The sequence below is a fragment of the Mus caroli genome, unplaced genomic scaffold (assembly GCF_978045245.1).
Source record: "Mus caroli unplaced genomic scaffold, Mus_caroli_1 scaffold_1, whole genome shotgun sequence".
Taxonomy (NCBI): domain Eukaryota; kingdom Metazoa; phylum Chordata; class Mammalia; order Rodentia; family Muridae; genus Mus; species Mus caroli.
The window spans coordinates 169,379,955-169,392,896 of record NW_028227256.1 but is presented as its reverse complement, the minus strand read 5'-3'; the positions used below and the strand labels follow the sequence as shown (position 1 = coordinate 169,392,896).

The following is a 12,942-nucleotide window of genomic DNA, read 5'->3' as shown; positions in this document are numbered from 1 at the left end:
CCAAGGACCCATATACAAACATATCTAAGAAACTTATTATAGATTAACAATGCCTAAGCAAGCAAGATATTTTTTCTCATCAAGTTTCTCTTACTGGCAGGCTGCAATTTGCAGTTACAATTAGGGATCAATCATATTATTTATCATAAAGAGCAATCTTATAAAAAATCTTAAGGGAGTTATAAATCTAAACTTTTATATATAAAAAACAATTAGACATTTCTATTTTAAACCTCAGGATACACATCCACTCACCAACAAGTTTTTTAAAAATCATATCAGGAAGCTGAGGGCAAGAATGGGTACAAGAAATTACCCATCACCTTGATCACCAGCCCAGCCTCACCAAGGAAGGCACGTCAGCTAGTACTAGTTGGGTGTCCATTGTTCTTGTTCCTTACCAAAAAAAAAAAAAAAAAAAAAAATCCCTTGGTCAGTTATCAAGAGTGTGCCTTTCTGAACTTTACATTTTTCTCCAAGATTTTCTATGTCAAGGCCACTGACAAAATCATCTTGCCCTAACTTGATTAACAATCTACATTTCTTTTCTCTTCTTTTCTCTTCTTTTCTCTTCTTTTCTTTTCTTTTCTTTTTTTAATTTGGTTTTTCGAGACAGGGTTTCTCTGTGTATCCCTGGCTGTCCTGGTACTCACTCTGTAGACCAAGCTTGCCTTGAACTCAGAAATCCACCTGCTTCTGCCTCCCAAGTACTGGGATTAAAGTCATGTGCCACCACTGCCCAGCTTTAACAATCTATATTACTAAATTCTTTCTAAGGATGGTGGTTGAATCATTAATCTGCTCTAGCAGCAATGCTTAAAGATCGATCACTAATATTGTAAGTGCCAATGACCTCTTGCCCAGTGAGGGGCTGGAAATCCTAAAGAGTTTTCATACAACTCCTACATTAAAAAGGGACATGGTGACTGCGAAGGCGGTAAACAGAGCAAAACTCCACAAGTCCTCAGGACAAGTATTCCTCCTGGCTCTGCCTCTCCATGGCACACCCATTGTGGTTGTGCTAACAGGTAGGCTGAACCCCTGAGTTCTAAAGCTGTTTTGCTGTTCCTCTGGCACGATTCCAGACAGTGGGTACATGAGACCTAGTTTCAAAAACCACCACCATCACCACCACCACCACCACTACCATCACCACCACCAACAGCACTGGCAAAAATTTCCTTTTCCTATGAATGATGATTATGGTAGATGTTAGGATTCTTTTTTTTAAGAAATATATAATTTACAGGAAAGATACAAGCTGAAAACCAACACCCAACATCACCTCTTAGAATATGGAACAATATGGGTAGACCACACTGAATATTTGTCTTTTAGGGCCCATTAATCTCAGAATTACCCTGTAATAAGATGCTGTATCTACACAGGGAATCTTGCCAGGAGGAAAGCTTGTGCCTCACTGGGCTTTCCCCATAAAAGGACCAAAGTCTCACAGATGCAGGAGCCTCAGCAGAGAAAGGTTCCTGTCATTACTCAGCTAGCATCTCTCAGCTCCTGCCTGGTGCAGAGGGAAGGTGACTGATGTGTGTGGAATACGGGGGTGGGGGTAGGGGTGGGAGAGAATTTTGGCTCAAGTCACAGGTAAAGCCAGAAGGTGCTGAGTTAAAAACCAGGAAGGGGCCTTTAAGTTCTTGAAGCTAGCTAGGAGCTGAGACAGGAATAATGGGGAAAAAAGGTCAGAATAGAAAGTGACTTTCATCTTGCTTTTCTCTAGACCACCATGACCCAACTGGGATTCCTGCTGTTTATCATGGTTGCCACCAGAGGGTGCAGTGCAGGTGAGTCTTGCCTCAGGTGCCCACTTTTGAAGTCACCTCTAGCTTTAGAGGCAAACCTCACTAGACTGGGCTGCTCCCAGGATCTGGGTCTCTGAGGCCCAGAGATCATGCTACCCAACAATAGGATTTCTCTGTGTAGCCCTGGATGTTCTAGAACTCACTCTGTGGACAGGGCTGGCTTCAAACTCAGAGATCTGCCTGCCTCAGCCTCTTGCGTGCTGGGCTTAAAGACATTGCAGACCACATGATCATGCCTTTCCTTTTTTTTTTAATTAAAAAGAATTGTATTATTTTTTCACTCATTTTCTTTGTCCCTTCCAGCCCTTCCCAACTACAACCCACCCCTACTCTCACCAAAGTAAATGTCTCTTTCCCTAAATTGTAGATATATACTTGATATATATTCCTGAACATATAAATGCAACCATCCCCATTGAGATGATGCCTTTGAGATGTAGGCTGGGTGCTTAATGCCTCTGGAAGAAACTGTCCTGAGGCAGTGAGATTCTGAGAGCAGTGAGTCCTGGTCCAGACTCTGTGCCTGTCTGTGGCTCAAGGGAAACCTCTGAAAGAATTGTGCCCTGTCCCTGTCATTCTGCCAGCTTAGCAAGAACTGTGTCCTGTCCCAATCACTCCGAAAGCTTAGCAAGAGCTGTGTCCTGTCCCAATCATTCTGCAAGCTTAGGACTGTGGCTTTAGGGTTTCAGTGCCAAAAGCATGGTCTGGTTTGTGCCCAGACAATATTTTCTTCAGTCCTACTCTACAAGAACTCAATGGTATTTTTAAAGTGTATGATTCCTCTTCACTATTTTTTTTAGTATTTTTCAGGAAAAAGGCAAGTCCTCAAATGCTGTCTTACTGATCTTCACAAGATAGTCTTGTGAAGTCTCTCTCAGCTTGACATTAGGCACCAGGGAATACGGTAACTACAGTCCAGAAGGACTTGACTTTGAACGTGGAGCTTTACCCCAGAGTACTTCTGACCCCAAAGTCTGTTTCTGCCCTTCTAGGACTTTGCAGAGTCCAGGCTATTTTGGAAAGCTCTTCCTTCTATGGTCTGTTGGTCAAGTCTCTGCACTGCTGACCTCAGTACCCATGCTTCAGGCTCATTAGGCATTTCTTCTACCTGCAAAGCTGGACTTCACTTTACTCAGGACATTGAACACAGTGCTCCCCTCAGGACTTTGGACTCAGTGCTCCCTCTGCTGTCAAGTCTCTTGTCTTTCTTCCTTGTGGATTCTCAGAGTGAAGCTTTCAGGTGTTACAGAATAAGATTGGGATGAATGACAAGAGGAGCCTGGGTGTCACATAACAGTGAACCTCTGCATCTTCCCTAGCTGAAGAGAACCTGGACACCAACAGATGGGGCAATTCTTTCTTTTCCTCTCTGCCCAGAAGCTGCAAGGAAATCAAGCAGGAGGTCACAAAGGCACAAGGTGAGTGAGGAAGCATTTAAGAGCACACTGTAATCCTAGTACTTGGGAGTTGAGGGCAGAGGATTGTACACTCCAAGCCAGCCTGAGGAAACCCTAAATCAAAAGTGCAAACAAAAACCCAGTTAGGAAATCAGGCTTTTGATCCCTGTAGCAGTCTTTATTTTTTATCTATCTAACTATCTATCTATCTATCTATCTACCTACCTACCTACCTATATCTGTCAATCAATCATGTATACAGTGTTCTGCACCTATGCCCGCATGCCAGAAGAGGGCACCAGATCCCATTGCAGATGGTTGTGAGCCACCATGTGGTTGTAGGAATTGATCTCAAGGCCTCTGGAAGAACAGCAAGTGCTGCTCTTTATTTTGGAAACATCTGTTCAGCTCCGGCCTTTATCATTTTTTGCTTTATTTTTTTTAATATAGAAAATGTGGTAACATATACAAAGAGGATAAAAATTGCTGCTTAAACCATTTTAAGGGGTTTTGGAGATAAGAACACCATTCACAATGGTATGGATCACGACTGTCCATCTCCAGAACATTAAATAGTAACCCTGTAGGCACCAAGCAATGCCTTCCTGTAGTCCCTGGGAACTTCTGTTCTGTTTCCTCCATCTATGAATCTGTTCATTCTTGTTACCTTATATGAGTAGTCTGCCTTATTTCATTAGTATGCTTCAAGGCTCATACATGTTGTAGAATAGTTTCTTTTTAAAAGATTGTATTATTATGATTAAATAGAGGTACCTGTCTGTGGGCAGGAAGGAGTACATGTGTGTGCAGGTACCTGCAGAGTACAGAAGAGGGGCATCTATAGAACACTTAATTTACATAAATTATTATTAGTTACATGTTTGTGGACAGGAAGGTGTACATGTGTGTGCAGGTACACACAGAGTCCTGAAGAGGTCATCCAGTCTTCCGGAGCTGGAGGAACAGGCACTTGTACACTGACTACCGAGTGCCAATGCCAGGAAGCTAACTCAAGTCCTCTGATAGAGAAGTGCTTGCTCTTAGCAGCAGATCATTTCTCCAATCCACTTCACTCTTCTTGATCTATTGGATATACAGAAATGGACACAGTACTTACTGCTTATATAATATACAGCACAGTATATTGCTTCTTCTTCTTCTATTTAAATAGAGAGAAATCCTTGGGTTGTTTCTGCCTTTCAGGTCTTGTGACCAGAGCTGTAAGGAACATGAATGTATGTAACTGAGTCCCTGTTCCCAGTTCTTTGTACATACCAAGTGGAGTTGCTAAGTCCTTTGATAATACTATGTTTAACTTTAGGAGAAACATCACTGTCAGTTTGAGTAATTCTGTATTCTGCCTCAGTCAAGAAACATGGCTTAGTGAACTCAGGTGGATCCCAGTATCCCCAGGGACACATGTGGTAGGACACTCGGGGTATGAGGCATTAGCCAAGTTTGTAGATCCTAGAGCCATCTGGCTTCTGAAACTGAGATGGTCGATCAGCCTGCACAGAGGAGAACTGTGGACCGGATCTCTCCACAGATGGCCTCTATTTCCTGCGCACGGAGAATGGTGTCATCTACCAGACCTTCTGTGACATGACCACTGCAGGTGGTGGCTGGACCCTGGTGGCTAGTGTGCACGAGAACAACATGCGCGGGAAGTGCACTGTGGGCGATCGCTGGTCCAGTCAGCAAGGCAACAGAGCTGATTACCCAGAGGGGGATGGCAACTGGGCCAACTACAACACTTTTGGGTCTGCAGAGGGTGCCACAAGTGATGACTACAAGGTTGGTGCCCTCTCTGGTCCATGCTGGGAAAGTGTGAGGATGTGAGTGTGGCTCAAGCATGCCAGGGAAAGGGCTGGAAGGGACATAGGGATGAAGGAGTGAAAAGTACTGATCCTGAATCCCAAACTCACCCATCTAGATTCAAAGGTAAGTAGGTGGTGGCAGTGGGACCATTATGCTTGGAAATGGAGGTATCTGAGCATGGCTGGAGCCCAGAGAGGTCAGCTCTGCTGAGCACTGTGCATATGGGTCTTTTGTTCAGTGAACTCTCCTGTTCTGGTCAGGCTTAGTGTTGCTTGCTTTCCAGAACCCTGGCTACTTTGACATCCAGGCAGAGAACCTGGGCATCTGGCATGTGCCCAACAAAACCCCCCTGCACAACTGGAGGAACAGCTCCCTGCTGAGGTACCGCACCTTCACTGGCTTCCTGCAGCACTTGGGACATAATCTGTTTGGCCTCTACCAGGTACTCAAAACTACTGGCTGAGGCTTCTTCTCATGGGTGTGGAGAGAGGCAGGTGTTTGAGGTTGGGCGTGAACTATCACCCCACAGGCTTGTGGCCCATATTTCCCTAACTCTAAAGAATAATGATAGATGTCTTAGGACATTTGAGCCAAGGAAGGCAAGGGGAAGGAATATGTAGAAAGCAGAGGAGAGGGAGAGGGAGAGGGAGAGGGAGAGGGAGAGGGAGAGGGAGAGGGAGAGGGAGAGGGAGAGGGAGAGGGAGAGGGAGAGGGAGAGGGAGAGGGAGAGGGAGAGGGAGAGGGAGAGGGAGAGGGAGAGGGAGAGGGAGAGGGAGAGGGAGAGGGAGAGGGAGAGGGAGAGGGAGAGGGAGAGGGAGAGGGAGAGGGAGAGGAGAGGAGGGAGAGGAGGGAGAGGAGGAAGAGGGAGAGGAGGGAGAGGAGGGAGAGGAGGGAGAGGGAGGGAGAGGAGGGAGAGGAGGGAGAGGAGGGAGAGGGAGGGGGAGGGGGAGAGACAAAGGAAAGGAATCCTTCTGACTGGTTTGGAAACAGTCTCAGTTACTGGGCCAGTGCTGTGCGTCTCCAGGCAGGGCAGCAATCATGGAAGTTCCAATGCTGTAGTCCTTACCCAGTACCTTCTTTTCTTCTTTGTAGAAGTACCCGGTGAAATATGGAGAAGGAAAGTGTTGGACTGACAATGGCCCAGCATTACCTGTGGTCTATGACTTTGGTGATGCTCAGAAGACAGCCTCTTATTACTCCCCCTCTGGCCGGAGTGAGTCTATTAATGCTCCTCTGAACTCTCTGCAGGACATGGATGATCAATTCCGTTATGATTAGTAGCAGTCCTTTACCAACCACTGCAGCCTGCTCTTCTTGTGTGAATGTTTGTGTTTTGTTTCACTTCATTTGCATGATTACCCTTGAGCTCTGAACTATAACTAACCCAGTTTACAGACCAGGAGATTGGAGCACTGAAGGTTCAGGAACTTGGCTGAGAGCACAGAGGATAAGCAGGAGAGTTGGCTTTTGCACTGGGGAACCTTAGCTCTAGAATCTACTTCTAGCAATCCTTATACCATCCACTGCTTTCTCAGGGATAGGCCAGGTCCACGTTCGTGCTGCAAAACAGCAGCAGGAGCAGCAGCAGCAACAACAACAACAGCAACAACAACAACAACCGCTGCAACAACAACAAAACACAGAGAACAACAGAAACAAAATGAAGTTTGAGTTCTGCTGTGAGGGGTGACTATTGTGTTGTTTGATATAAATGCAAAGATGGCACTTACCCCTCTTAGAGGTTGAGCCTATGCTGTATAATTTCAAGCTCTTATTACTTATGGTTGGTATATAAAAGTTTAAAATGAGCAGAGTCAATATACTGACTAGCTGTGGTGACTGTCCTTCAGAGGTCAGTGCTCTCTTCCTGTGTTTATCTTCATAGAAGCCTTCAGCAGTTTGGGGTCTTTTGAATACTAACGCCTGGGCTCTAGGGTTTGAAAAAGGCTCCTCCTGGCTTGGTGGGATGCTTCAGCCATGGGTCATGGTAGTCCACCAGTCCACCAGTCAGTCAATCAGTCTGTCTGTCTGTCCGTTTCTTTTCCTTTCTTTCTTTCTTTTCTTTTCTTTCTTTCTTTTTCTTTTTCTTTTTTTCTCCCTTTCTTTTTCCCTTTCCTTCCTTCCTTCTTTAATTTTTTCTGTCTTTCTTCCCACTCTCCCTTCTTCCCTCCCTCCCTCCCTCTCTCCCTTCTTTCTTTTTAGTTTTTGAGACAGGTTTTTTTATGTGTAGCTTTGGTTGTTCTGGAACTCATTCTGTAGTCCAGGCTGGCTTTGAACTCTGAGATCAGCCTACCTCTGCCGTCCAAGTGCTGGGACTAAAGGTATGCACCATCACCTAGCTGCCATCAGTATTTCTAATGTATTGAACTAGAACCTGTGCCTTGCACTTACAATCTCTATATTGACCTAAGACAATGATTTCTGGACCCTTCCTTGAGTGCTTTTTTTCCTTTTCTTTTCAGAGGAATTCACTGCAGGATATGTTCAATTCAGAGTGTTTAATAACGAGAGAGCGGCCAGTGCCTTGTGTGCTGGCATCAAGGTCACTGGATGTAATTCTGAAGCTGTGAGTCTTTTTAAAAATACTATTTATTTTATTATTTTAAATTATGTATATATCTGTGTGTTTTCGTGTATGTATATGCATGTGTGTACATGTACCCTTGGAAACCAGAAGAAGGTGTCAGATTCCCTGGAAATTGAGTTATATGTAGTTGTGACATGCCTAACATAGATGCTTGGGAACAGAACTGAGATCCTCTGCAAAAGCAGAAAGTGGTCTGAATTGTTGAGCCATTTCTCATGAGTCTTATTAGGGACCAAAGGAGTCTGTGAGTAAGACTGAGTTTTTCAGTGTGTGTTGAGCATGGCAGATTGTCATAGTAGTGTGAGCATGTATGTGAGAATGTGATCTTTCCTCATTTTTTCTTGGTCTCAGGGATCAGAACTTCTGTATAGAAACAAGTATCCAATCTTGTAGAAGGCCAAAGTCAATATTACAAATTCTAATGCACTGCTGCTGTTTAATTAGATTTTATGATAAAACACCCGCAACATAGACCTAGGGTGACATTGTGTTTAGGAAGACCTGTAGAAGCCTTTGGAGCCTTAAGGTCAATACAGACATTGTCAATGCCTCTGGGGCTAGAGAGATAACAGGTGTTGCTCTCCACCCAGGGTTTAGCTTTAACTTTCACAGGGAAATGTATCCTTTCCAGGGCTTGTACAGATACTCATTGTGTTGAGAGGTTACTAGAAGAGGTTAGACATCTGGTAGACCTCACTCACATCATTCTCCTCCATAACACAGGGGCTTTCACTGGTTAGAGATCAGCATATATACTGATTGTGAGGTCAGGTAGACTTAGTTCCACTGCAGCTATCTGATATTTCCCTAAGCCTCGGATCATTAGACTCTTGCTGTTTATTTATTTATTTATTTTTCTAGTTTGTGGCAATAAAACAGACTGAGGAGAAAATCTTTGGGTAGTCAACAGTAGGAATTACCAAGAATACCAGATTCTCTTGGAACCCGGACCTCCTCAAAGTAACAGTCTGAGAAAAGGATCCTTAGCTCCAGACAGGTGGCTCTGTTTCATGGTTTCCTGGTCATTGAAGAATTCATCCTCCAGAAAGAATGTGGAGGCTTTGCTGACAATGAGGTCCCTTGACTGTAATGGAGGGTGATGAGTACGGAGATAAGAAAGGGACGGTCTCTGGGAAATCCTGGATCCTAGTCTCCTTTAAGTCGTGTCAAAGATTAGGAAATGTAACTCACAGGCGTTAGTGTGTATTCAGCATAACTTGCTTTGAGCATCTAGACTGTAACAGTACAGGAGATATGAAACACCATGTACCTTACTAGCACTTCGACATTCATACAAATGTATAATTGTTATCTAACATGTTTGAAGTATAATAGGAATAAAAACTAAAGAGCTTGGGTGTGGCTTAGTGATAAAACATTTGCCTAATGTGCAGAAGGTCCTAGGTTTTGGTTTTTAGTGACATAAAACAAAAGAAAACAAAACACAAAGGAAAACAAAAAATTCTAGGGCTTACAATGAGCACTGGAAATGGGAGAGTACTCTGCCTGCAGGAGAGAATTTTTGGTTTTGAGACAGGTCTCATATATCTCAGGTTAGTCCTCAACTCGCTGTGTATTAAAGGCATGTGACAACACACCAGTCCATAGGAAAGGTAGTTTTTGAGTTCAGTCTTGGGAGAGTGACAGAAGCTTATGATGCAGGCCAATATAGGGTGAGTGAATAGTGTGTTTAAGTTTACCAGTGTTTCAGCTTGCATGTGGTATTGAGGCAGAGCAATCTGTGTTTTAGTTTTGGTGTATGGAATGGATATAGAGTAGAGGTAGGAGCTGATTTAGGAAGTGTTTACAGGAACTAGATGAGGAAGAGCCTTTTACATTACCCTAGTGAGTTCGTACTGTATATGGCAATGATAGGCACCATCAACACACAGTAAGGGAAGACTTGCTTGATTGTCTGTGTGAAACAAAGATGACACTGATAGCACAGGAGGGCAGATTTCAGTGGGGAAGTGACTAAGTACAAAGAGAGATGGTTTCCATGGTCCAAATGAAAACATAAAGTAGGGCAGTATCCATCCACATATGGGGCTAATGAACACCAATGATTGAAAATATAAGACCGGGGCTGGTGAGATGGCTCAGTGGGTAAGAGCACCTGACTGCTCTTCCGAAGGTCCAGAGTTCAAATCCCAGCAACCACATGGTGGCTCACAACCATCCGCAACAAGATCTGACTCCCTCTTTTGGAGTGTCTGAAGACAGCTACAGTGTACTTACATATATTAATAAAATAAATCTAAAAAAAAAAAAGAAAAGAAAATATAAGACCAAATGAATACATAGCATGGGAAGATATGTCTAGGATAACCTTACAATTTTCAACTGGGGAGTGAATACCATTTAGACTTTTTATTAAAATTAAGTTTACTTAACTGGTAACAAAGTTACATGTTAATAAGATACGTTGTGATGGTTCAATACATGAAAAGATCATGCAATGTTTAAATCAGCCTGTATCCTCAAACATGCATTTCCTTATGCTGAAAACATTTCTACTACTTTACTCTTATATTAGTAATTTTACGGGGTGTTTCTGCCCTACTCTATTCTGTTTAGCTCCCAAGTAAATGACATAGAGACATTAGAATTTATTAACAAACTGCTGGTACTATACTTGGCAGTTTCTGAGCTATTCTAACCCAACTAGTCTATCAATAACCAGATAAATGGCCCAGTTCTTGCCAACTGAGACTTGCTCTGTTTCCTGCGTGTCCTCAGGGCTAACTTCTCTTAGCCATGTGCATATGATCCATCCTGCCTCACGACGACCTCCTTCTTTCCCTCTCCATTGACTTTCCCCTTATGGGCCCTACCTAAGATCCCTTCACTCAATCCGAAATTCTGACTTTTCTCTCCCCTGCCCAGTCAGCAGTTCTAGCTTTTTATTTACCAATCAGAGAATATTGGGGAGTATTCTTTACAGCACACAGGTCAATACAGTGTCCATGTCTAGACTGCACCTGATATTGGGGCATAGAATTCAGCATCTAAATATACAGTGCACTAGACCAACTCCAACACTCTCTAGCTTTTGAATGTTACAACTACTATCATTATCTATAACCATCCTTCTCTGAAATAGCACACTAGTATTTCTTGTTCCTATTTAACTGTAATTTAGTGCCCATTCAATCTCTTTCCTTCCCTTGTTTTTAGAATAGTGTAGCTGAACATTGGGAGGTTGAGGCATGGAATCAGCAAGTTCAAAGCCACTGAACTTCCTTTATTAAGTCACAGTGTCTGAAGGAAGACAGGTTTGGAGTCAAGGAGGGGTTTACACACAGGCTTTGGTCAATGATGGATTGTTTATATGACAGTGGTCCATGAGTAGAATTGCCTAGAAATGCCATAGTGATTCTAGATTTTTGAGGACACCCTATGATGTTCACACTCTGGCAGAGCAGCCAATGAATTTCTTACAATAAATCCCCATTGCTAAGTGGCACATGGCTGTTAACTAACTCTGTCGTCGTCCCCCCCCCCCCATGTGAAACTTGAGATGCTAGAATAGCAATCCAAGTAGCAGATGAACTTAAGATCTTTAACCCAAGAAATATCAAGGCTGGAGATAAACAGTTTGACCCATTTGTGAGTATTTGGTTAATTAAAGACACAGGGGTGGCAAAGTATAGGGAGAGTTAAAAATGTGTCCTACCTGGGAAGTACCACTTAAGGAATTCATGAAGGAAATGTCTAACCAGGGAACCTGAGAACAGAGATACCGAGAAGTTGAAGGAAAGGTAGGAAGAGACAATCACGACACTACGGACAGGCTTTTATGGATCAAATAGATCAATGCTACCAGTGGAGAGGCTGCTGAGGTACAAAGAGTTCACTGAATTTAGCTATTATAGTATCTTTAGACTCATTAGCTATAACAGTCAGTCTTTTGCCTCTGTGATATATACCCAAGAGAAACAGGTTAAAGAAGAAAGTCTTATTTAGTTTCATAGATGTTAGCCTAGGGTTAATTGATTCTATTGTTGTTAGATCAATGGGGAGACAGAATCATCTTACAGGAAGGGCATATCAGAAGTGTGGCTTACTGGATGGTGACCAGGAAAGTGAGAGCCAGCATAAAAGGCCAGAGAAAATCATCTCCAAAAGCATGCTCCTCTGTGGCCGAGGAGATAGATGGCTTAGCAGGTAAAAGTCCTTGGATTGCGAGTCTGGAGGCCCACGTTCACATCCCTAGAATCCAAAAGTCATCTGCACACAGTCATGGAAGTGTCTGTAATTCCAGTGTTCCCTAGAGAGGAATGTGCAACAGAGACAGGAGCCTCTCCAGAAGCTGGTAGGTCAGCTTCACACAGTGGTGAGGAGAACCAACTCATGTAAGGTAAAAAGGCAAGGCCCAAAATCTGAATACTGCCCTCTAACGTCTGCGTTCACATAGGTACATTTGTGTCACGTGGGTGTGTGTGAACCCCTCACTTCCTTTCCTGTGACCTATATCTAACCAGACCCCAACTTCCACAGCTCCACCACCTCCCAGTAGTCAATTCAAAGTCATGAACACACCTATGACTAACCAATTCATGTTGTAGGCAGGGTCTCCATATTCAATCCTGTCCCCTACCTCTGAATATTACTTTCCCTAAGGACCCTGTCGTCAGGACACGCACTTTTGGGAGGGCACTTCATATCCCAGTCATCTCACTCTCTTACCTGTCCTGGCTTCTCTGTGTTTTCCAGCACTGCATCGGTGGAGGAGGATTCTTCCCAGAAGGTAACCCCGTGCAGTGTGGAGACTTTGGTGCATTTGATTGGAATGGATATGGAACTCACATTGGGTTCAGCAGTAGCCGGGAGATAACTGAAGCAGCTGTGCTTCTGTTCTATCGCTGAGAACTCTGCGGGATTGGCCCTGACTGCTCCAATCTGTGGGCTCCAAGACATGAGAAACACTGACTTAGTAACTAGAATGCTAATGAGAAATAAAGGAGAATAAATTATGTTCCTTGCAAACTTGGTGTCTGTATGAATTCTTTCTGTGCATGAGCGGGAGATTTCAAGAGTTTCTGGTCCCCAAGATGGTTGTTCTTGGGACATGAGGGCTGGGAATCCTGATACAGCAATACTCATTCAAGTAGCCTCTCAAACGTCCTGAAGGGTTCAGGGAGGGGAGGGGGGCACTTTACTCTCCTGCTTTCTCATCTTGTTTTTAAAGATTAAAATAAAATTTATTTATTTACTCTGTGTGTCAAAGAATTATGTGCTGGGTGGTGGTGGCTGCTCATGCCTTTAATTTCAGTTCTTGGAATAAATATCAGACACTCTGAGAAACCCTTACCTATTCCCA

The 12,942-nt window shown here is 43.6% G+C and overlaps 1 protein-coding gene across 1 annotated transcript; it reads left to right on the top strand.

The window, feature by feature from the left end:
* The first annotated feature begins 3,021 nt into the window (after window positions 1-3,021).
* Window positions 3,022-12,546, top strand: LOC110296423 (intelectin-1a). Its single transcript, XM_085835127.1, has 6 exons — window positions 3,022-3,235; window positions 4,761-5,008; window positions 5,316-5,474; window positions 6,125-6,245; window positions 7,495-7,598; window positions 12,336-12,546. The coding sequence occupies exons 2-6, from the start codon at window positions 4,817-4,819 to the stop codon at window positions 12,486-12,488; spliced, it is 729 nt and encodes a 242-aa protein (XP_085691253.1). The 5' UTR covers window positions 3,022-3,235; window positions 4,761-4,816; the 3' UTR covers window positions 12,489-12,546.
* Window positions 12,547-12,942: the final 396 nt, after the last annotated feature.

Excerpts from the sequence above, each read along its gene's own strand:
- LOC110296423 (XM_085835127.1), top strand. The coding sequence starts at position 4,817 with ATGACCACTGCAGGTGGTGGCTGGACCCTGGTGGCTAGTGTGCACGAG. Across the intron at positions 5,475-6,124 it reads ATCTGTTTGGCCTCTACCAG|AAGTACCCGGTGAAATATGG; the intron begins GTACTCAAAACT and ends TCTTCTTTGTAG. Across the intron at positions 6,246-7,494 it reads TTACTCCCCCTCTGGCCGGA|AGGAATTCACTGCAGGATAT; the intron begins GTGAGTCTATTA and ends TTTTCTTTTCAG.